Source organism: Ovis aries, chromosome 11 (assembly GCF_016772045.2).
Source record: "Ovis aries strain OAR_USU_Benz2616 breed Rambouillet chromosome 11, ARS-UI_Ramb_v3.0, whole genome shotgun sequence".
Taxonomy (NCBI): Eukaryota; Metazoa; Chordata; class Mammalia; order Artiodactyla; family Bovidae; genus Ovis; species Ovis aries.
Window position 1 is genome coordinate 27,525,732 of NC_056064.1, and position 24,569 is coordinate 27,550,300.

General features: G+C 54.4%; 1 protein-coding gene and 2 pseudogenes across 1 annotated transcript; 1 reads left to right on the forward strand and 2 right to left on the reverse strand.

The window, feature by feature from the left end:
* Positions 1–203: 203 nt before the first annotated feature.
* LOC132657314 (small ribosomal subunit protein eS27-like) lies at positions 204–2,405 on the reverse strand (annotated as a pseudogene).
* On the forward strand, positions 2,040–7,552 carry LOC101121438 (polyunsaturated fatty acid lipoxygenase ALOX15B-like; annotated as a pseudogene).
* A 3,756-nt stretch (positions 7,553–11,308) lies between these two features.
* Positions 11,309–22,663, reverse strand: ALOX12B (arachidonate 12-lipoxygenase, 12R type). Its single transcript, XM_004012678.5, has 15 exons — positions 22,238–22,663; positions 20,879–21,083; positions 18,177–18,258; positions 17,981–18,067; positions 17,750–17,872; positions 17,341–17,444; positions 16,828–17,000; positions 16,451–16,594; positions 15,092–15,295; positions 14,784–14,870; positions 14,383–14,552; positions 13,816–13,937; positions 12,124–12,224; positions 11,751–11,921; positions 11,309–11,559 (listed from the first exon to the last, which is right to left on the reverse strand). The coding sequence occupies exons 1-15, from the start codon at positions 22,382–22,384 to the stop codon at positions 11,380–11,382; spliced, it is 2,100 nt and encodes a 699-aa protein (XP_004012727.2). The 5' UTR covers positions 22,385–22,663; the 3' UTR covers positions 11,309–11,379.
* Between the last annotated feature and the right edge of the window lie 1,906 nt (positions 22,664–24,569).

Consider the following 24,569-nt stretch of genomic DNA (forward strand, 5'->3'; position numbering starts at 1 on the left):
AATGCGGACACAGAAAAAACATCCATGATATATTGCTGCGTAGGTGGGAAATTACTTGCACAATGACTATCATGGTATGATCTCTCTGATGATTAGAAAAAAAACAAACAACCTAAGGTAGAGGGATTGTATAACAGGGCCATGATGAGGCATAAGGGAATGGGACTTTACATTGAGAGTGGAGGTGGGGGATGGGGTGGAGGGAAATCCCAGAAAAAGAGAGCTATTTTTTTTTTTAAATCCAAAACATGTTTATTGGGATGGTTTCCCGTTCATCTTGATACAGGGTACTTTTAGTGCTGCTTCCGTCTGAAAGAGCATCCTTCTGTAAGCCTTGCTTTTCCTCCTGAAGGCTGGCAGAGGACAGTAGAGCAGCCAACACACGAAACTACTGTTGTGCAAGGCTAAAGACGGTGGTGACTTTATAGCATCCTGGGCATTTTACATCCATGAACTAGGAACTGGGGCTCTGCACCAGGTGTTTCTTCTTGTGTTTCCTCTTCTCTTCTGGAGAGGGATGAAGAAGATCCTTTGCGAGAGGCATATTCTTGTGAGGAGGTCGTCACTGCCGGAAAGGGGAAAAAGAGAGCTATTTGATTGCCTGATAATACCCATAGGAACAGCCTTATTAGAAAAAAAAATAAATATATATATATATATATATATGTATATCTCCATGGGACTTCCCTGGTGGCACAGTGGATAAGAATCCATCTGCCAGTGCAGGAGACACAGGTTGGCCGCCTGGTCCAGGAAGATCCCACATGCTGCAGAGCAACTAAGCGCATGCACCACAACTACTGAGCCTGCGCTCTAGAGCCCACAAGCCGCAACTACTGAAGCCCGAGCTCCCAGAGCCTGTGCTCTGCAACAGGAGAAGCCACCACAATGAGAAGCCCAAGCACAGCAGCGAAGAGTAGCCCCCGCTCTCGGCAACTAGAGAAAGCTTGAGCACAGCCAAAAATAAATAAGTCTCAAAAAAGAAAAAAATATCCAAAACTGATCAACAGAACAACTGCCTGTCCTTTCAAAGATAGTTTTCTAGAAGAATGTATCATTGCTTGATTTTGCTAGTCCATGTAAAGTTCACATAACTTTTGTCTGGTAGAGAGGCAAATGATTTCTGTTCAGTAAAATAAGATAACCCCAAAGGAGGTAGTTTATCACCGTGTAGGACAGTAGCTAGTATGGTATCTCACTCAGCAATTTTATACTTAACATCCTTTATAAAATTGCCTGCAAATAGCAGCTCCTCAACTGTTCATGGAACCAGCATTACCACTTTGACTTTGTGCCATTCAGCTTTGATTTATGTTCACTCTAATTTGTATGAATCATGGTTTTAATTTTTTTGAAAACTTATACTTTGACAGGCTGGAGGGAGGGGCTGGACGTCCCCCCTTGCAGTGCCTAGAGCCTGCGACCTTTCTTTCAGTGCTGGGTCCTCTTCCAGCCTCTGCCCCACCTTTGTGCGCCCCTGCTCTCTCCCCTATCCATACTAGACTTCTTGGAGGCCTGGGATCACTACCCAGCGAGGATGCAACAGATCACGCCCCTACAGAGAAAGCTCTGAGGATAGGCACCAGACCACAGGATCAGAAATGAAGAAAGGGCCTGACTGGCAGCTGGAAGATTGTGTGCAATAAGAAGAGTGGTTATGTCCCTTCCCTCCAAGGGCTAGGCATTCTGGTTTAACAAATTAGCCAGACTGTCCGGTGGCAAAGGTGTGGACATGGAGGAGGCGGAGTTACCTGGAGTAGCCTTAAGCAGACCCCCTTTCAGGGAGGCAGAGCCCCTTAGACAGCAAGAGGAGCTAAGGTTAGACGGCAGGCTGCGGGAGGGGCCTGGGCGGTGGGGAGGTGCTAGGCGGGCTTCGGGGTCGTAGCTCCACGGGAGACCACTGTCAGGGCACAGGCCACGGGGCCTGGCACATGGGCCTCGCGGAACTGCCTGCCCCACCTCCCCGACGACTCTCCCTCTTGCAGCCAGCCAACCCTGCCTCGTTCCCTGCGGCACTTCTGACCCCTAGACGGCAAATCATGAGCAAGTACACTGTGCGTGTGGCCACCGGCTCCCTCCTGGGCTCGGGGACCTGGGACAGAGTGTCGGTCAGCCTGGTTGGGGCCCCAGGTGAGAGCTCCCGCCTGAGGCTGGACGGCTTTGGGAAGGAATTCCGGCAAGACGCAATGAGTACGGTGCTGGCCGAGACCTCCTTGCACTCAAACCCCCAAGGACTTTGAGGTGACGCCCCCCCAGGACGTGGGCCCGGGGCTGCTGGTGCACGTGCACAAGATGCTCCCAGCACTGCCCGGGCCCCTCGCGCCTGCGGCCCGGGACTCCTGGTTCTGCCGCTGGCTCCAGCTCACGCCGCTGCCCGGGGGCGCGCCCCTCCGCTTCCACGGCTACTAGTGGCTGGAGGGCAAGGGAAGCCAGGTGCTGTGGGAGGGACAGGTGAGTGGGGGGCGGGCTGGGGCTCTCCCACTGAAGGAGGCTAGTGCGGGTGGAGGGCCAGGGAGGGCCCCTGTGGGCTGGTGTGGCCACTGGCGGGAGGAGGGGCAGGTGGAGGAGGGGAGATCACCTGGGGTGAGAGCAAGGGCCGCTGGGAAGGAGGGTTAGTGGCTGGGAGAAATTATACTGATTCGAGGAGAGAGCTGGTGGAGGGACCAGTGGTGGGGAGGACCCAGTGGTTCAGATGGTGGCAGTGGGTGTAGTGAGTGGAGGAGGGTGGGCCTGGTGGGAAGAGACCAGGGCTGTGAAGCAAAGGGAAAGGGTGGAAAGAAAGTGAAAGCGAAAGCTACTCAGTTGTGTCCAACTCTTTGGGACCCCAGGCTGGAATACTGGAGTGGGTAGCTGTTCCCTTCTCCAGGGGATCTTCCCAACACAGGGACTGAACCCAAGTCTCCCGCATTGCCAGTGGATTCTTTACCAGCTGAGCCACAAGGGAGGCAAGGGAAAGGTTGGGGAGGCAGGCAACTGGGGCCCCACAGAGGAAGGGCATGAAAACGGTCAGCACGCCCTTCTCTCCAGCTCTGCTCTTTGCCCCCTCCCCATTGGCCTCAGCTGTTGAGCTGGGGTCAGTGACTGGGAGGGAGCAGGCTGCAGTTTGCGGAGGCGGGGTCTGCCTGGAATGGAGGGGCTTCTCCACCCCCCAGGAAGAAGTCAAAGAGACAGGGAGGCCAGTGGCTGACTGATGCTCCAGACCAGAGTTGCCGCACCCCAGGTCTGAGGAGAGGAAGGGGAGAGGCTGGGGTTCTGAGAATTAGGGCCAGGTTCCCCTCTTACATTTTCCCTCCCCCAAGCATAGTTGTCTGGCAGGACAGCCACCCTCTGCTCTATGCCCAGACCCAGGCAGAGACTGTGGCGAGGCAGTAGAAATACTGATGAGCAGTTCAAGGAGACTTCAGGCTGGCCGTCCCTAGGATCCCCACTTCTTAGTTTTTGGCTAGTAGGGGGACCACTTGCTCCTGTTTGCTGAGGTCAGCTGAGCCTCAGATCTGACTCCCTCCCCCGCCACGACAGCACACACATGAGGAATTCCAAGTCTTGGGGCAGTCCTCTACCCACCTTGCCATGCCTGAACTTCTCATCCCAAAGCCCTCCCTTGTACAACCAGGCCCAGCAGCCACCAGCACCTCACTCCCATCTCCACCTCTGCCCGTTACAGGTGGACTGAATTTTTCCCAGAGATACCCCACTGCTTGGATGCTGAAAACCTCAAGGAGCTTGATCTCAGCCTGTGCTACTCAGTCGCCAAAGAAATGGATCAGAAGAGCTGCATCCTCTCCCTGTGAGCCTGCTGCCCCACCCAACACCTTCCCCGCTGCAGCCCCTCCCTCAGGGTGGACTAAGGTCCACAATTCTTGGAGCCATTCTCACCCATCAGGGCTTCAGCAAGAATGACTAGGAAGTAAGTTCTAAGAACGCTCCTTTGTTAACACAAGTACAAACACTTTCCTGCTATCTGCTCTATCTTCGCCATTTCTGAAAGCCTGCAGCCTCTGCCCTGTGGGTCTGTTTGCTGGTCATCCCCCTCCTCTGACTTTGTAACTACATCTTCAAACTGTCCCCAACAGTTAGTTGTTCTGAACACCTGGAAACAGGCATCTCATGAATATCCTCAGCCATCAGGAAAAACCACCTGAAGCAGAAAGACTTTTTTCTTGCAAATTGCCATCTACCTTTTGGGGGCCTTGTGCCTTGCATGCAGGCTTGAAAACCAGGCTAAGTCGAAGGATTTAGGAGTTTCCACTCTCCAATATCCATGTCTCTTCCTGAGTGCACTATGGGTCCAAACTATACATGTGGAAACTCAGTTCAAAAACCTCTGGACACACACACACACAAAAAGCCATGGGTGATCCTTGGAGGTCCAGTGGCTAAGACTTCACTTTCCCAATGCAGGTGGCCCAGGTTTCATCCTTGGTCAGGGAACTAGATCTCATATGATCAACTAAGAGTTTGCATGCTGAAATGAAGCTTGAAGATCCTGCGTGCCACAACTAAGATCCAATGCAGCCCAATAAATAAATAACCATTAATAAAATAGCACTGTTGCCACAGCCCAAGGTGATGTTCTGGTTTAACAAATTAGCCAGGCTGTCCCAGGGCAAAGGTGCAGGAGAATCAGTCATTGACCTGGTGAATTTTAACAGGGAATTAGAACCCCTCATAGTTCAGAATCCAAAACAGAATGGGCTTGGACACTGCTGTTGTCCAGCATTCTTCACTCTTCTGACTTTCTCAGATTCTACTCAAATCCCAAACGCAGTCCATGCATATCACAGAGTACCTGAGGTTCCACCAGAAATGGGTGGAGCTGAAAGAGTGGGTAACTCCTTTTGAATTTGACTAAATTCTGATCTCTTGTTTTCTGAGAAACCACTCGCTGGTGATGTCATCCCTCTAGCTGGGGCAGGAGAAAGGGAGCATCCTGAAGTGACGGTGCTGGAAGCTGGAGATCTGGGTCCTGGGAGCGGTGGCAGTGCTGGAGGAAGGGGACTTGGGTCCCTGGTCTCCAGGGCGACCCTCTGCACACCCACCTCCTGCAGAGTATGTGTTTCCACATACTCTATTTAAGGAAGACACCTCCTTTGCCTACTAGTTCCTAAACGGCTTCAGCCTGGTCTGATCCGATACTGTCATCACCTGTCCAAGAACTTCCCTGTCACTGATGCCATGGTGGCTCCTGTGATGGGCCCCAGGACCCGTCTTCAGGCTGCGCTAGAGGTGAGGAGTGCAGGGGGTCCAGGCAACCTTTCCTCCCCTGAGTGTCTTCAGAAGCCCAGATGCCCTGGCTCCCAGTCCTCCAGATCCCTTCTCTTCCACCCAGCCCTGACCACCCTTCACCCTTTCCCACTCCTTTCCCAGCTAGCTCAGCCACCCCTTTAAGTCAACAGCTCCTGCTCATCCCTGGAAGGAGGTGTGTTATTCTTTGAGGACAAAGATGGAGCTGGCAGGGCTCAGTGTGGAATGCTCTCTCCTGGTGCTTTGCCAGGCTCCCTGCATTTGGTGGGACCTTACCATTCAGAAAATTGATTCTTGTGGTTTCTGAGGATGCACTGAAGCTGGTGAACAATGTGCTCCTCAGAGTTGCTGTCTCCTCCAACTCTGGGCTACCAGGAGAGAGGAGCCCTCACCCCTGAGAGTGCCTCCTGCATCCCAAAGTGCCATTCCCCAGCCGGGCTCCCTCTCTCCCTGTCTGTCCTTGAAGTTTGGGGCTGGCCGCAGCAGAAGCATCTCCAATACTCAGGCAGAGATCTCTCTCTTTTTTTGGCCCTGGGCTAGAATACCTCCTGGCTCCAGGGAATAGGATTAAAAAGTGACGGTGAAGTCACTCAGTCATGTCCGACTCTTTGCAATCCTATGGGCTGTAACCTGCCAGGCTCCTCTATCCATGGGATTTTCCAGGCAAGAACAGTGGAGTGGGTTGCCATTTCCTTGTCCAGGGGATCTTCCCAACCCAGGGATCCAACCCAAGTCTCCCACATTACAGGCAGACCCTTTACCATCTGAGCCACCACTTCCAGTTAAATTGGGGCTTCCCTGGTAGCTCAGCTGGTAAAGAATCTGCCTGCAATGCAGCAGACCCTGGTTCAATTCTTGGGTCTGGAGAAGGGATAGACTACCCCACCAGTATTCTCGGGCTTCCCTGGTGCCTCAGATGGTAAGAATCTGCCTGCAATGTGGGAGGCCTGGGTTTGATCGCTGGATTAGGAAGATCCCTTGGAGGAGGGCACGGCAACCTACTCTATTATTCTTGCCTGAAGAATCCCCATAGACAGAGGAGCCTGGTGGGCTACAATCCATGGAGCTCACAAAAAGTTGGACACAACTGAGTGACTAAGCACACACAGCACACCAGCTAAATACTTGCAAGTGCCCCTACCCCTCGCTGCCTCCCTCAGCCTCCCAGGACTGCCCCCTGTCTAGCCCTCTTCCCCATCTTCTCCTCCTATAGAAGGGCTCTCTGTACCTGGTGGACCATGCCATCCTTAAAGGATCCGCTCCAGCGTCATCAACAGACAACCCCAGTTTTTGGCTGCCCCCCTGACCCTGCTGCACCAGTGCCCTGGTGGACCCCTGCTACCTCTCCCTATCCAGGTCAGCAAGGCAGAGCCCTGGGAGGGAAGGGGGGTGGCATGTCATCTGCTCAGGATGACTGAAAGCTTTTCCCCTTCCCAATGCAGCTGTTTCAAGTGCTGAACATGATGTATTGTCTCATCCTACCCAGCCCCTCCCAGCCCCTGCCCCACACAACCAGGAACCTGCATGACTCAGTGCTGGTCCCAGGAGCCCTCAACTGGGCTTTCCCACGTGTGCCAGCAAGGTGGCCTTTGATCATTTTACCTCTCAGCAGTGTTTCCTGTCTTGTAGTGGATGTGATCTCGTGTAAAAAACACTCCTCTGGAGTTTACTGCATGCCTGGGACTGTTCTAAGTACTTCACCAGCATTAACTCATTAAATCCTCAGAGCAACCCAATGAAAAAGATTATGATCATCAACTTTATTTTATAGATAAGGAACCTGAGTGACAAGGAGGTTAATTAACTTTCCTGGGGACATGGGGCTAGTTAGGGAGCTGACCATGTGATCTGGTCCCATGGGCAGGATGACAGGTCACGCTTGCTGCACCTAGATTCTGCCTGACACCCGCCCGCCTCCCCCATACACCCGATTCCAGCTCTCCCAGACATCTGGCCCAGACAGCCCCATCTAAGAGCCCAGCAACTCGCCTGAGGACTAACTCCTGGCCAAGACCTGAGTGCGACATGCAGAGTTTCTGGTGCACAAGATGAACACACATTTACTTCGAACCCACCATCTGACTGAGGCCTTTGCTCTGGCCACACTATGGCAGCCTCCCATGTGCCACCCCATCTTCAAGGTAAGGGATCCCACCTCTCAGTGTCCAGAGCTGCAGGGTACCTGGGGCTGCCTCATCTAACCTCAGGCTCTGGTTCTCCCCAGCTGCTCATTCCTCATTTCCACTGCACCTCCCACATCAACCTTTATGGCTGCACTAGGCTTTTTGCACCAGGAAAGTTCAGCTGACCAGGTCAGGCCTGGGATCCTGGTGGTCAGCAGAGAGAGCCAAGAAGGAGCCAAGGCTGGTCCTGAGCCCCTTGCTCCCAGAAGCTGTGGACTGTCTGCTCATTACAGATAATGTCAATGGGACGGCTGGGCAGCCTGGAACTGATGGCCAAAGAGCTGGAAACTCTCACCCACTGCTTACTCTGTTTGCCCTACCAACTGCTGACCATGAGGTTCAGGACCTTGCCAACTACTACTACCGAGACAGTGCACTCCGGATCTGGGCAGCCATAGAGGGGTGAAGCTCCCCGGAGCCTGAGGGCTCCACATCTCACCCTTGGCTCCATCTGTCTTGTTTGTTCTTCGACTTCTTCTCATCTTCTCCCCAGACACACTGCTGTCTTGCAGTCCTTTCCTGCCTCCTCTTCCTTCCTAGCTGTGTGACCTTGGGCAAGTCAGTTAACCTCTTTGTGTCTGAGAAATGCTGGGCTGGAGGAAGCACAGCTGGAATCAAGATTGCTGGGAGAAATATCATAACCTCAGATATGCAGATGACACCACCCTTATGGCAGACAGTGAAGAAAAACTAAAGAGCCTCTTGATGAAAGTGAAAGAGGAGAGTGAAAAAAGTTGGCTTAAAGCTCAACATTCAGAAAACTAAGATCATGGCATCTAGTCCCATCACTTCATGGCAAATAGATGGGGAAACAGTGATGGACTTTATTTTTTAGGGGCTCCAAAATCACTGCAGATGGTAATTGCAGCCATGAAATTAAAAGACGCTTGCTCCTTGGAAAAAAGCTATGACCAACCTAGACAGCATATTAAAAAGCAGAGACATTACTTTGCCAACAAACGTCCGTCTAGTCAAAGCTATGGTTTTTCCAGTAGTCATGTATGGATGTGAGAGTTGGACTATAAAGAAAGCTGAACACCGAAGAATTGATGCTTTTGAACTGTGGTGTTGGAGAAGACTCTTGAGAGTCCCTTGGACTGCAAGGAGATCCAACCAGTCCATCCTAAAGGAAATCAGTCCTGAATAGTCATTGGAAGGACTGATGTTGAAGCTGGAACTCCAATACTTTGGCCACCTGATGGGAAGAACTGACTCATTTGAAAAGACTCTGATGCTGGGAAAGATTGAAGGCAGGAGCAGAAGGGGACGAAAGAGGATGAAATGGTTGGATGGTGTCACCAACTCAATGGACATGAGTTTGAGTAAGCTCCATGAGTTGGTGATGGATAGAGAGGCCTGGCATGCTGCAGTCCATGGGGTTGCAAAGAGTCGGACACAACTGAGCAACTGAACTGACTGAACTGTCTGTTTTCTCATCTGAAAATGGAGCTGATAGGAGACCTACCTCAAAGGCTATTATTAGAATTAAATGTAACGCCCTTAGCACAAATCTCAGGTGAATATGATATGCTGTTTGAGCATTAGCTATTATTATTATTATCCCCCTCAAAGATAGTTGCCTTGTCTCTAGACTTCCCTTTTAAGTCTCCTTCACTGGAGACATCCTTGGGATGTACCTCTGGCCTCTACCCTGGAGGCCAGGTGTTTTTGATGTCTGGCTTCTTTGTGGGTCCCCATCCCTACAGTTCCTGAGCATAACCACCTCCCTTGGGCGCTGGGCTCTGTGATTGCCCTACTTCATGAGCCTCACGTGGCTTCATTTTTTGTCACATGAAAGGAAAGTTTCACGTGGCATCTCTTCCCTCGAGTCTTACCCCCGCCTTCCACTTTTCCTGCTCAGCATACATGAGTCCTAGGGAGGCTAGACACCCTGATTCTCGCTCTCTCCCTATCCAAACACTGCCTCTTGCTCAAGCCCAGCTTATACCCACTTCCCCTTGAAGTCCTCAGGGACTCCTCACAATGAATTTGCATAGCTGGAGGTGCCCGTGTCAGAACTCTTCTTAGCAATGGCTCGTGCGCTCTGCCATGGCTGAGGGTGGATGCTGTGGTGAGTGGGGCAGGCCCTGCTCTGCCCTTTGAGAACTAGTGGGGGACATGGACGCCAGCATCCCTGTCCCAACAGAGAGAGGCCTGGGGTCCAATCCTTCTTTGTGGTTTGATGTGGCCTAGACTACTGGAATGCCGAAGCCTACAAGGCCCGTGAGCAGGAAAGAAGGTGGACAGAGACTGGCTAGCCGGCTACTCACATTTCTCAGATGAGGACAATGGTGACTCAGCTATGACTAAAACGAGAGCTTTAGATTTTTTGGGAGAGAGACCAGTCATTTTCTAATATTTAAATGTTGGCCACGGATTCAACTTTAAAAAGAAACCAAAAATCTTGGTAGTCAGCCAGAGACCAAAGCCTCCAGGCTTGAATGTGAAGTTGCCCGTTTTCCTTCTCGGGCCTCAGTTTCCTCCTGTTAGGGCAGCTGGTTTCAGTGGCCTCTTCCAACCCCCACCCTGGGGCAGCACAGGCTCCCAACTGTGTCACCACGTACTTCTGCCCCCCTCCCATTGTTGGCATCTACTACCCCAACAACCACGCTGTGAGCAAGGACTTGGAGCTGCAGGCCTGGGTCAGGGAGCTCTTCCAGAGGGGATCTCTTAGCTGCGTGAGCTCAGATGAGGTGTTCACCCCTGCCTGCCACCCTCAGGACCCCACTTTCCCAGGACAGCAGACCCCGCGTTTCAACTCTGCTGCCTCTGCGTCCCCATCCAGGGGTGCCTTCCAGCCTGGACAGCTGTGCCGACCTGACTGAGTTTCTCTCCATGACCATCTTCAGCTGCTCAGCCCAACACACTGCTGTCAATACTGGTCAGGTGAGGGGGGACTTTGCAGGGGACAAGCCAGGTCATGGGGGATGTGGGCCTAGCAGGAGTCCTGGCAGCCTTGTGCCTACTGAGTCTAGGGGGTCAGTTTGGTTTCGGTGACTGGATGCCCAATTCTCCCAGTACCATCCGGCTCCCCCTGCCTACCTCCAAAGGCCAGAGCCTGACAAGCCTGATGGCTTCACTCCCTGAGGTCAACGTCACGTGCCACTCCCTTGAGCTCTTCTGGAGTGTCAGCGATGAAACCAAGGATACTGTAAGGTCCAGGGTGGGGTGGGGTGGGCTGGGGTCTCAGGTTCCGGGAGAGTGAGTGGGGTGAAGAAAGGCTGCTGGGGACACTGCATTACTTGGAGGATGCACCGAACAGATTGGGCTTCTGGGGGGCAGGGCCTGGAGTGATGTAGTTCTGGGGGGTGTGGTTTAGGGTGGCAGGGGTTCCTAGTAAGTGGAACTTAGAGTGGTCTGGGTTTCAAAGGGCTCATGGCTTGGGAGGTCTGAGTAGGCTGGATGGAGGGTGGGCTTTTGCCTAGACTGGATGGTGGGGTTGTTTCAAGTTGAATGGGTCTTGGGTGGTCTGGGTTCTTAGGTAGGTGAGTGGGGCTTGGGTGGTGGTCTGTGTCCTTGGGTGAATTTTCTGGTGGCCTGGGTCCCAGGGGACTCCAAGTGGATCAGAATAGCTTTTGGTTGAAAAATGGGGCCAAGGCTTACGGGTCAGGAGCTCCAGCCTTCTCTCCTGCCATTCCCAGCGGTACCTGGGCACCTACCCTGATAAGCACTTCACTGAGGAGGCCCCGAGGAAGAAGACTTCTGTCTTCCACAGCCACCTGGCCCAGATCTCACGGGACATCCAGGAGTAAAACCGGGGCCGGGCGCTGCCATTTGCGTGTACCTGGACCAGGCTTTGGTGGGAACAGCATTGCCTTGTGAGCACGGCACGCCCCAGCCCCGGCATGCACCCATAGTAAACACAGAGACAGCCCCCGGGCTTGTGTTTGAAGTGATTTTATTGGAAAACAGGCGGGTGCAGGACAGGAAAGGTGACTGGAGAGGGGCCAAACTAAATAGAAATGCTGTTCTCGATCAGCACGGGGTCCAGGTAGTAGTAGGGGATGGGGAGACACTTGTTGCGTTGGCGGATGTTGTGTGAGATCTGGGCCAGGCGCTGGCGGAGCATCTCTATGCTCCTCCTCGGGGCCTCCTCCACAAAGTGGATGTCCGGGAAGTGGCCCAGGGGCCGCTGCGGGCACAGAACCAGGAGGCTGGAACAGAGCCCCACCCCTCCCCACCCCTTTGATTCTTCCCCTTCAGCAGCCTTCCTCCCTGCCTCTTGCCCTTGACACCCCCTTCTCGTTGGGCTCCCAGCCCCCCAGCCTCCTGCCTCTGCTCAGAGGTTCCCCACCCCCACCTGCACCCCCAGGCCCAGGGCACCTTGTCGTCGGGCTCCCGACTGAGTGTCCAAAGCACCAGTAGGGTGATGCATGTGGTCTTGATGTCCGGCAACGTGTCAAGAAAGCTCTCCAGCGTGGTCAGCCCCTTGGCCTGTATTGGTGGGTTCCGCATGGATGAGGGGAAGTTGGGCATCCAGGCGGTGAACTCCAACTGGAGGTGGAATAGAGGGGCTTCTGGGTCAGAGGGCACCCCGAGACCCTCGGGTGTCGATGGAGGCGGGGATTGAACTGGGGACTCTGGTTGAGACAGATCTGGGCCAGACTGGGGATTATGGCTGAGGCAGAGTTCAGACATTGGGGCTGGGATAAAGGTCAAGTCTGGGCCTGGGGCAGAGGCTGGTGAGTCGAGGTACCTGCCCTGTGTTGACAGCTGCGTGTTTTGCAGAGCAGGTGTAGATGACAATCGTGACATATCGGATCAGCTCAGACACAGTTCGCAAGCACGTGGGGAAGCCTGGGGGGTAGGGCAGGTGCGGGCAGGCCCAGGCCACGTTAGTGCTGCCCAGGTCCTGGCTGGCTCACAGATGGCATGGCCAAGCCCAGATCACCCTGTTCTTACAGCTGCTCCAGGCTGCCCCTAACCTGCCTGTTTGGCCCTTGTTTGGCCACAACCCACCCTCACCCCCAAGGTGGGGTTCAACTGGGCCTTGGCCAAATGTCCTCAGGGGCTTCTCCAAGCTCCCTTCTCTTTCCTGTACCCCATCTGAGCACCTAGCTCTAGTTGCCATGGTGAACCCAGGTTCCAAAAGCCCAACACATTCAAACCAGACCCGTCATCTTCCTCCCTCAACTGCTTCTCCTTCAAAGCCCCTAGCTCAAAGAATGATACACACCATCCACCTAGTTTCAAGAGCCCAAAACCCAGGGGTCACCCTTGGCTCCTCCCTCCCACCACTCAGCCCCCACTGACAAACCCAAACCAGTCAGCAAGTCCTGTCATTTCTGTCTCCCAGCTAGCTCTGGCATCCTCTTCATCCCCAGAGCCCCCTCCCAGGGCAGGTCCCTGTCATCTCCCTCCCGGACACCATAGCAGCTTCCCAAACTATTCCCTGACCGCCAGTGCAGTCTGACATCCTACTGTGGACGTTTCATCTCCCCAGACACCCTCGACAGCTCCCTCTGAATGCGGAGGAATTCCAGATTCCTTAATCGGGCTGCACTCAGCCCTTGCTCCTGGCTTCAGCCTCATCTCACAGGAGGCTGCCCCACTCCCCCCGCCCCAGAACCCCAGCTGCAGGGACTTATCAGCAGTCCCAGAACTAACTCTGCTCAGTCTGGCTTTCAGGTCTTTCCACATGCAGCTCCCAAGTCAGGACTCTCCAACCCCACCTCTGTCATCACCTGGCTGACCTCCCATTGTACAAATCTTAGCTAGATCTTAGCTTGCTGCTACCCACCCCTCACTCTCTACCTGCCAGCCCTCCCCAAGCTGGGGTAGGTTCCCCTGGCCCACGCTGGGTTCCTACAGCCCCTCCCTGGCTTCCCCACAAACTGCACCAGTCTTACACCTGCGCCTTTACAATGAGTGGCTACCCCTAGAGACTGATCAGCTCAAGGACAGCGCCTTCAGGGTCTCATTCTCTTTGGCCTTCCCAGTAACCAGTACACTGTTCACCACGTCTTAGGTGCTCACTAAATACTTGTTGAGTGGGTGCCCAAGTGGCACATCTTCAGGATTCGCTTCCCATCCCCTCTCTCTCCTGAAGCCTGCCTGCTCCTCGGCAGCTCCCCCGCCTCCAGCACACACTGGCCTGACCTGTTGGAACTCATGCCCCATTTCTCAGCCCACAAAGGTTTTTTTTTTTTCCCCTGAAGCAAGAGACTGGAATCTCTCCAGGTATCTACCAAGATGACCCACAGCCCCTGAGCTCAGACAGGGACCCCCAGCTAGTCAGGCTTTCCTCCCCAACCTCTCTGAGATACCACTGCTCCAGCAGCCAGCGAAGAGCTCTGTTGAATCCTAGGGCTCTCTTTGGCCTCCTTCAGCCCAAAGTGAGACTAGCTCCAGCCCAGCCCTGGGTCCCTGCTGGGGGTCAGGCCCATACCTGAACTCTCACGCCCTAGTAGGCACTCCTTGAATATCTCCTGCACCCAGGACTGCAATTCCAGGTCACCTTCCACAGCAGCGTCACACGGGTAATAGTAGGTGATGATCTCTGTCACATACCTGACCAGGGGACAGAACCTTAGTCTGAACCCCCAGTGCCTTCCCTCACCATGGTTCTCCCACCTCCCTTAGGATGCCCCAGCATCGGCTGACCCAGAGCAGCCCCAGGCCCGTGGGTGGGCAGAGGTAGCAAGAGGAGCGGCAGGGCAAGGTCAGAAAACACTCAGAGTGGTCCCAGTAAGGATCAGATGAGGTCCATAGGCAGCTCAGAGCCCAGACAGGGTCTGGCAAGCAGAGGCAGGCTGGGGCCAAAGCAAAGAAGGGGGCCATCAGGCCTCAGAGGCCCCACCCAGAATGTGAACACATGTGTGATCCCCACACACATTCCAGACCTTATCCCCAAGCCCCAGGATGGCACCCCTGGTCCTTAAAATCTCCCCAGACCGCCTCTAACATCCCAGGGTGTGTCCACCTCAACTGCCACCCACTGCTGCCCTGACCTCACCTCTCCAGTGCATCCCACACTGCCAGGCTGTCCTCACGGTAATAATACCCTGGCAGGTCCTGAACCCCACGTCTCACGAAGTCATCAGGGAGATAGAGGTTGTCGTAGTTGATCTCCGACAGAGCCCGCACCATCGCCTCAGCAAAGCCGGCCAGGCCCAGGGACATGCTCTGTTAGGGACCAGGCAGACCTTGGTGCACACTGTCTAGGGATCCTCTCACTCCGGACCAGCACACCCAACTCGGCCTCTGGAGCCTAGCAGACACAGCACCCGTCTTAACTGGTCCCCTCCCTCCGTGCCCACTCATGATGTAAAGGCAGCTGGGAAGTTCAGCTTTAGTCAAACTGCAAAGGCCAGAAGGGAAACACATGTCTTGTGGGGTTGGAGAAAGAAGTCTTACCCTGGCAGAGAGCCCCCCTTCATTAAGGAGGACAGCCCGCCCGATGCTGTTGATCTGGATGGTGTATCGGGTATGGGGGATGAGGAGCTGTTGGGGGGAGCAAGGAAGATGATGAGAGAAGGCTGAAGTCATCCCCCACAGAATGTCAGCACCCCTTGTTTCTGCAACATCAAACCCCTCAACAGCCCTCCAAGCTGCTTCCCCAAGTCTAGCTGGAGTCCTTCTGACTGCTGAGCAAACCAGGCAGCTTTCTGGGAATGACTGAGGGCAGCAATGTTTCATACAGGCCCCTTGGCCCAAGCCCATACCTTGTAGAGGGGGTGGCACATGGGTAGCTGCCTCAGCATGGCCAGGCAGAAGGCCTCAGCGATGAGGTGGGTCTCCAGCAAGTGAGAGATGCCCTCGTGGCAGTAGAACTCAGCATAGCGCACCCACGTCTTGGCCAGCAGCCAGTCCCACTCGGAGTCACTGGGCAGGAAGATGGGGCAGTCGGGCCCGGGGGTCTGGCTGAGCTGGGGGTGAGGAAGGAGAAAGTGTTAGGTGAGAGCAGAGACCCACATACACGAGGGCCCCCACTACACAAGGGAGGCAGAAGGGAGATCAGGGGGTGAAAACCCCAGCCCCTACACTCCAGTCCCTCTGGTCCTCTGAGCACACCAGGGCCTCCCCTCCCTTCTCACATCTGCTCCTGCTCTTCCCTCTGCCTGTGCTACCTTCCCCATCCCTTCCTCTACCTGAAAGCTCCCACTCATTCTACAAGAACCAGCTCAAAGTCTGCCTCCTCTGAAAACCCATCCTTACCTCAATCCCATAGTCGCCACATTCAGCTGTGCAGGCTGTGCAGTGCACAAGGGCACCCAGCTCCCTAGGAGTTAGTGGTTCATTGAAATCTAGTCTGTACCGCTCCACTAACAAGCCAGGAGCCTCAGAGCTGGGCTGATCCCCACTCCCACCCCAGGGGATGACTAATTCAGACATGATCCTGCTGGAAACCTCTGGGAAGAAAGCATCCCAGTTTCCCTTCCAGCCAGGCCACACTCTCGAGGCAGCGGCTAAGTCTGATTAGCACAGTTTTTCTAGCAGATAAGCCACAGCAGGCACTGACTTATCAAGCAGATGGATGAATGGAGTCAAAGAAACAGGCTTATTCCTACCTGGTCACTTCTGTGCATATAGACACAGTACCCACACTCTACACACTGGGGCTTACACACGAGTGCACCCACAGGGACCCATCTTTATGCAGCATGGGCATACACGTGGCAGCCCAAAGATGTACCCATGAAGGGACCCTTGGAGACTCAGTCTGGTGCTTACAGCCATACACCAGGCTCACCACTAGCCACACACAGAGACAGGGACATACATAAACATAGGTGTATTCTTAAATGCACACATAGGAACATAGACTCACACAGGCACACATGCCTACACAGAGATAGTGCACACTCACAGGCACAACCCTTCACAAATAGGTACATGCACAGGGACATAAAGTTCACATATACACACACACAGGCTGATCGACTGACCAAAAACTCACTAGATAGAAGTATATAAGTACACACACCAGCCCACGCAATCACACATCTCTTCATGTACACACAGAGGCTCACCCGCTGGCGACATTCACACAGCACCCACCCCCAGGCCTGCACCCCAGGCACCTGGATGGCAATAGGCAGGAGGTTCCCTTCCCGGCCAAAGTGCAGCAGGCAGAGTGGGGCGCAGTGGTACTGCTTCTGGCCGTTAAGTTCAACGGCAGGAATGCCCTCCAAGATGCGGTAGTCGGCCAGGTAAATGTTCCCCTTCTGGAGGGGAGCCGTGATGAGTGGACAGGTAGGCACCCAACACGTGGTACCCATGACCCACGCCTTGAGTGCAGGGTGCTCTGGCTCCCCAGGTGTGGGGTTGGCCAGCACCCGAGTTGGGGAGTGGGGTAGGGGGTGGGGGTCTGCCGAGGAGTAGGTGGGGAGAGACAGGGATGCCAGGAGAGAGGGAGGAAGGGAGGCTGTGGGGGGCTCAATTCCAGAGCAGGCTTCACCTCCAGTTCCGCTTGTAGGCACGTTCCCTCTCCCAGGAAGGGGGCCACCATGTCGTCTGTGACCGGGAATTTGTCCGGGATACGCGTGCAGCGGCAGAGCAGGCCTGGGTTGATGCCATTGAGATACTGGTACCCAAAGAAGCTGTCCTCTGCCCAGTGCTCAGCCACGTACTCTGGGGGGACAGCGCGGGGACGTCACGAAGCCACCCACTCCCCCTCAGGGTCAGAGAGGACGAGAGCTGAGGCCCGAGGAGAGGGAGGAAGGCCATGGACCACCGAGATTTCGGGAGGAAAATCAAGCTCCAGGCCTCGGCCTCCGGTTGAGCCGCCAGAGGGGCGCCGGGCGGCGTTTTCCGAGGAGCCGCCAGAGGGCGCGCTCGCCTGTGCGAATTCCGGCCTCCGGTTCTCTGTGCGGCTCCCTCGCCACATCCCACGCGGGGATCCTGCCTCCCGCCCGCGGCTCGAGCACCTGGGGCCCGATCTCGCCCCGCTTCCCCGTTCTCGTTCCCATACCGAAGACGACAGATTTATTGCCAGGGAAAATTTTCTTAATATCCTTCAGTCTCTTCCAGGACCGTTTGCTGTCCACCAGGCCGCGGAGTTTGAACCCCAGTGCCCTAGGACAGGGGATTCGAGGGGGAGGCCGTCAGAGATGGGGTCCAGTGCCCCTGGGACGGCGGTAGAGCTGCCCCGCCCCCACCCCCAGGGTCTCTTGAGTCCCTGAGTCTGGCGGGGGCGGGGGTCTCAGGGTCGCCCCGTGGCACAGCTCAAGGCCTTCCTATGTCTAGGTCGCTGAGTGTCGCCTCTAAGGTTCCCGAACCCTCTCTTTCCGGCTCCCGCTGCCCTCCTGGCCATGCTGTGGTGGGCGTGGAGCGGGACAGTCTACAAAAGCCCTCACACCCCGCCCCTCACACACACTCACATGGGGCTCAGGCGGAAGAAGAAGGAGGCTGTCTTGGTGAAGGAGTAGCGCAGATTTAAGTCCAGGAACTTGGTGGCCTTAAAGTTTATGAGAATCGGGAACCCCGGGATGTAGCCATTCCACCTGTAGGGAGGAGGGCAGGGCTGGGCATCTGGGGTCCAGGACACAGTGAGGGGGCAGAGAGCAGGTGTCAGCCATGGGAGGGGCCCTTGGGTAGCCCCAAGTCCTTACTCCGGCCGGTTGGGGTTTCTCCGGGCAGGAGGGCGGTAGCTGGGGATGTGTACGTAGTTGGGCAGGCCAGGAACAAAGACTCTCCAGCTGCAAACAGAAGCCGAGCTGGTCGGTCCTGATGGCCACGCACCATCCCAGGGCACAGCCACCACTGGCCCCGTGACTTCCCGCAGCCCCTGCCCCCCAACCCCCTCACTGGTAGAAGTCCTGCTTGGCTCTGAGCTCCTCCTTTCGGTGTTCCAGAAGGATCGGGAGTGTGTCATCTGCTGCTGTCTTTCCTGTAGGGAGACCAAGGAGGAGGCTCAAGGCCTGCCCCTGCCCACTTCGGGGATCAGAATTCAGCTTCTGTCCTCAAGGCCAGCACTGTGGGGAGGTGGGACAGGGCCAAGGGTGGGGAAGGCTTACCCTGGGAGAGAGAGGGTGTGTCTTCTCCCAGAAACTCAGATGAAAGGATCAAAAGGATTATGGACCACCCTTCCCTGTCCTTGCTCTAGCCTTCCAGGGGCTCTGATGCAGGGAAGTCCCTCTTCTAGAACTCCTGGAACATGAATACCTAACAGTTATTTAGAACTTACTGGCTACCAGGCACTTTCTAAATATTGTGTTAGTTGCTCAGTCATGTCCGACTCTGCAACTTCATGGACTGGGGCCCACCGGGCTCCTCTCTCCATGGGATTTCCCAGGCAAGTATACTGGAGTGGATTGCCATTTCCTTCTCTGGGGCATCTTCTCGACCCAGGGATCAAACCCAAGTCTCCTGGGTCTCCTGCATTGCCTGTGGATTCTTTACTGTCTGAACCACCTGGGAAGCCCTTCTAAATACTTATGTCAATAATTTAATTTGCACAAGAACAGTTTGAATTATGAGGCAGATGACTATTATAGACCCACAGTCTGATCTCCACAATTCCAAAAGGTCCAGAAATCAAGTTTTTGTTTTTTATTATTATTTTTTCCACAAATAGGTACACACTTCTTGGCCAACCAAACCTGATCTAAATTTACCTGAGGTTGCATAGAGTCTTGATTTAAATCACTCTGAAACTACTCAGTTTTGGCTTGCAGAAACATTGGACATATTTGCAGTTACCCTGGCAGGTGTATCATGTAACATATGGTATGTGTGAGTGTACAAAGAATATATACATATATGAAGATACATTTGCGTAAATACATACAGGAAGTCCCTTTAACTGTAGTTTCACTTTCCCTAGTTTCAGTTCCTTGCAGTCAACCTCAGTCCAAACATGTTAAAAGGAAAATTTCAGAAATAACATTGGCTTCTCACATCAACCCCATGAAGTAGGTTCTGCTGTCAGCCCAGTTTGACAGATGAGGACACTGAGGCTTAGAAGAACTTGGAAATGAGTCCTTATGCCCAGCAAGTGGTGAAGCTGACACTCACATCCTGCCTGGTAGTCCCAGGCTGGCAGGTGCCTGTCGCTGCCTCCCTATCATTTTCCTTCACAGGCCACCTTCCTTCTCCTTCTATCTGCCTCAGCTCACATTGCACTCCGGGTGAACAATGCCATCTGGAGTCATGCGACCCATAGACACAGTTCAGTTTCATCCCTGGGGTGGGAGCCTTCATCCTTGAAGGTCCCAGCCGGTCATTCAAGTCTCCCTGCCCTGGTATTTCATGGCAGCTGCCCCACCCAACCCCATTCGTGCCCGCCTCCCAGCATCACCCTGCCTGTCCCGTTTCCATGCCACTCAGACCTATCACTGTGGGAAGATGCTCTGCGTCCTCTGTGAGGCCCTCTCTTATCAGCCCCACCTGGCCAGGCCTGCTTCCCTCTGCCCCTGTCTCTCCTTTCCCCAGCTCAGGCCCTGACCCCCTGCTCCCAGGGCAAGGACTTGGCCATGGGGAAATGAGAGAAGGAAGAGGGGTGGTCAGCCTCTGAGAGGAGGAGCTCCCCACCCTGGGGCTCCCTCAGCCCTGTCTCCCCTCTCATCTTCCTCGGAGGAGGCCAGAGGAGCATGGCTGGTTGAGAGAGGGGACCAAAAGAGGACAAGATTGCAGTCTCCTTGGAGCAGCCACACAAGGGTGGATATAAGGATGGATGCAAGGGACTTGGGCCCTCAGGTCCTGTCCCTTTTCCATAGCAGCAATCTAGTGGCTGGGAAAACAGCTGGGGTGGCCTTAACTGGACACCTCAAAGAACTCTTGACAGTCGATATGAGTAACAGGGCCTTGGATTGGACGCAAAGGAGCCTCACTGAATAGGGGGTGGAGTGAGCAGTGAGTCCTTTGAGAGAAATAAGGTGTCCTTTTGGAGTGATTGGAAGCCCATTGGAGCCACGGAACATCCCATCAGTCTAAGAAATGCTCAATTAGAAATCCAGGGCATCGTGAGAAGGTACAAGACCTCCTGTTGCAGGGCCTTGGAGGCCTGTTGAACCATCAGGGCTTCTTCAGAAAATAACAAGGCAGCAGGCAGAATCATGGGAGATCCTATCAGAGTAACAAGGCATCCTGTTACAGTAACAGCACCCTGAGGGGGTAACAGGGAGTCTTCAGAGCAGCAGCGCCTGCTGCTTGGTGTACATAGGGCATCCGATCAGAGTCCTGAGGTCTGAGAGTAGCCAGGCTTCCTGTGGGCATTGAGGGGAGGACTGTAGAGATAATGGAGAGCCCACTCTGAGAATGCTGTCTGCAGTCAGACCCTGGGGTCCAGAGAGTAGCGCCCCCTGCCTCGTTCCTCCAGGCCGCAGCCTTGAGCTGGGCCCAGCAGAGCAACATGGACCATGGCTGGTGTGGGAGAATGACAGGTGTGCCTGGTGCCCCTGTCAGGCTGGCACTTGGCTGGCTGGCTGGGAGCCTGGGGTGGCCACGCTGGGGTGGCCAGGCCAGAGCGAGGGGCTTCATCGTATGGGATGGAGACAGTGAGGACTTACCTGTAGCCTCTCGGAGCGCCAGGGTCTCATAGCCATCCATCCACTGGTAGGCGGGGAAGTGGTAGATGCGGCCATTGGGCGCACAGACCTGCACGTATTTGCAGTACCAGGGGTTCTTGGGGAAGAAGGAGTAGCGCTCCTTGTACAGGCGGACGATGATGAGGTCCCCCAGGTCCTGCTGACACTGGACAGTGTAGTCGTCCACCTGGGCGGGCACAGGGTCAGCTGAGCAGGCCAGCCTCCTACCTGCCTGCCCCCTCACCCAGGCCCCACTCATGCTGGGCGATGTTCACCTCCCTAGACCAGGATGACCTGATTGTTGGGGTCTCTGTACCTCCCACGTGCCTGACCCCACCTGGGCAGGACTCCAGGCCCTCCCTCTCTCCATCCTCTGCTCCTGAAATCCCCTTCTCCCACTTCCTCCTCCCCAGCCACCTGAGGCTGCAGGAGCCATGAAGACCCCCAGGGACTGGTGTATAAGGGGTCTATATAGAGCCCCCCAAGCCTCCTACATCCTTAAGAGTGGGCAGAAGTGGTCCAACCAGCCCCCCGTTTCCTCCCACTTATCAGTGAAGATGTGGAGATTCAGAAATGTCTACAAAGATAGAGTGACCTACTAAGGTCACACAGCAGCAGGTGGCTGGACCTGACTCAAAATTAGGCTGAAGGCCCAGCAGAGGGCCTTTCATCACAGAGCAGAAGAGTCCCTGCTGGACAGGCTGGTCTGATGCTTTGTATGACACAGAGAATCCAGTGGAAATTTAAGCCAGTGATGCTGAAGCTTAACAACTTATTGACCAAAGGCACATTAATAAGTCTTTTGTTACCTGAACATTATTTACCAGAGATGGTTCAGTATTCACTTACATAACAAATCACTGGCCATGGATCTTATTTTGCAAAAAATCCCCTGGTCGATAGTGCATTAATTCAGGAAGGGTGAGTAAGAACGGGAGAGGGAGGCATGAGGAAGAGTGTGAGAGAGGAAACAGGAAAGGGATGAGGGAAGAGGGGGTGGAAAGAGACTGGAAAGAAGAGATGAAACAACTGGGAGAGGGTTGAGAGGTGAGGGATGTGGGGTGAGTGATGACAGAGAGAGAGAGGAAGAAGAGAGGAAGAGAGGTGAGAAAAGAGCAGTGGGCAGAATGAGAGATGATGGCAAAGGAATGAGAGGTGACGGGGAGTGGGGAGGGGGTGGAAGAAGGCTGGGAGCCAGGTCTTGGGTGAGGGCCTCCGAGCCACCTTGGAGCCCCAACGCTTTCAGAGCCCGGTACCCCTCCATCCATCCCCTTTCTCCCCAGGCACACTCACACACACACACACACACACACACACACACACACACACACACACACTCACCGCACCAGTTGCAAAATCTCTTCCAAAGTGGTTCAGCAGCTGCTTATGGCTCTCTCCCTGAGTCCCCACGATGATCAGAGAGATGGAGTCCATGGTTCCCGATAAGAAGTCGGTGCCTGTGGCCACCCTGACTTTGTAGGTGGCCATGGTTGCTCTTCAGGAGGCAGGAAGCGGGCTCAATCACAGACACAGTGAGGGGGGCCACAGGGGGGCCCAAGCCCGGCAGGAAAAGTCAGACACAGACAGGAGTGGAAAGGTCAGACTTCCTAGGTGGAGAGGTGAAGCAGGGACCCAGAGGCTGGCGAAGCTGCTGCCCTGGACGGGGGTGGGGGTGGCACCAGGTCGGGTGCAGGACAGAAGCCTGGCAGGCTGGGGTGGGGCTGTGCTCCAGGGCCAGTGAGCAGGCGTCTGGGCTGCGGGCCCTCTGGGAGCTGGCAGGGAGGGACAATAGGCAGGGTGCTGGGCCTGCCCCTGAGAGGGCGGGTAGAAGAGGCCTTGGATGGAGGAAACTTCGGGGTGGGGGAGCCAGTCCAGCCTGAGCCAAGGCCTCAGGAAAGTTAGAGGGAGGGCCCCCAGATCTTTATCAGCCAACAGTTTCTTCCTTCTGCCCACCCCTATTGGCTACAACACTGGGCACCCTGCTGAGCAGGGCCGTGGATAGCAGATCACTAGCACTGGTTCTGGGGGCCCTGGTGGGTGGAGGTCAAGGGAGGGGGGACACAGCATAAACCCACTGTCCAGCTGGCCTGTTGCCTTGCCATTCCACTCTGGGAAATGGGCAGTTAGTGCCCACAGTAGGAAGGCTGGCTTATCCTTCTGTCCCAGGGCCCAGAGCCCACAGTACAGAGGGTGATGAATGTTGAAACTAGAGCTTGGGGACCCTAGGGCACACAAAGTCTCCAGGAAGGGGTCAGGGATCAGCATGGGGGGGGTTATCTGTGGCTTTCTATGGGGCCACAATCAGCCAAAGAGGGATTGGAATTTAATACAAATGTAGAATACTGTTGGAGTGAAATTTGGGACATAAGAATTAAGCTAGAGACTTCCCTTGTGGTCTGTCGGTTAAGAATCCACCCTCCAATGCAAGGGACATGGGTTCTGCCCCTGGTCCAGGAAGATCCTACGTGCCACAGAGCAGCCAATCCTTACACCACAGTCGGACCCACAAGTCGCTCCTACTGAAGCCTGAGTCTAGAGCGTATGATCTACAACAAGAGAAGCCGTCCTGATGAGAGCTAGAGCGTAGCCCTCACTCTCTGCAACTAGAGAAAGCCTGCTTGATGCAACAAAACCCACAGCAAACAAAAAGAAAATAAATAATTAATTGACAAACAACTATTGTATCATGAGGAAAAAAATAAAAAGTTAAAAAAAAAACAAAACCCTAGCAATTCTTATAAAAGTCAGACCAGTGAGTAGCTCTGGGATAACAGTACAGACTCAACATCAACCCCTCACACTGCCTCCTACTCCAGATCAAGCAGATCAAGCCTGGTGGTGGCAACTTCTCACCTTTGGGACAATGACATCATCCTTTCACGTGGCCCCCAGGGCCCCCTTCATGGGTCTCATCCCCCACCACATTCCCCTTTTCTCTCTTCTGCCTGGGACTAGGTGCCTCTCATTCATTCACCAGCAGACACGATGGAGCCCCCTCCTATGTTCCTTACAATTTATTTATACATTTACTTTTGGCTGCTCTGGGTCTTTGTTGCTGCACACAGGCTTTCTCTAGTTCAGTGAGCGGCTGCTACTCCTTGTTTCAGCGCATAGACTTCTCATTTCAGGGACTTCTCTCATTGCAGAGCATGGGCTCTAGGGCTCCGGGCTTCAGTAGTTGCAGCACAGGCTCAGTAGCTATGGCACTCAGGCTCACTTGCCCTGTGGCATGTGGGGATCTCCTCGGACCAGGGATCTTTTGAAACTATGTCCCCTGATTCTCAACCATTGAACCACCAGGAAAGTCCCCTCCAATATATTTTTAGAGCTTCACAAAACAAATCCCTGCTTTCCTTCATGGAACTTACATTCTAGTAAAGGAAACAGACAATTTTACCTAATAGCCAGGTAAATCAAGTACTATGTTAAAGAGTGATAAGAGCTGAAGAGAAACTACAAAGTGGGGAAAGATAACAAAGTGTAAAAGACTACACTTTAGATATAGAGTAGCCAGATGTCAGGGGCTTCCCTGGTGGCTCAGTGGTAAAGAATCCACCTGCCAATGCAGGAGATGTGGGTTCAATCCCTGGGTTGGCAAGATCCCCTGGAGAAGGAAATGGCAACCCACTCCAGCACAGTTGCTCAGTCGTGTCCGACTCTTTGTAACCCCATG

Bases quoted from the DNA above. Each gene is read 5' to 3' on its own strand.
- ALOX12B (XM_004012678.5), bottom strand. From the start codon at position 22,384: ATGGCCACCTACAAAGTCAGGGTGGCCACAGGCACCGACTTCTTATCG. The intron at 17,001-17,340 runs GTATGGGAACGA...CTGTCCCCCCAG, and splicing joins CAATAAATCTGTCGTCTTCG to AGTACGTGGCTGAGCACTGG. The intron at 11,922-12,123 runs GTACCTCGACTC...TTCCACCTCCAG, and splicing joins CAGCTGTCAACACAGGGCAG to TTGGAGTTCACCGCCTGGAT.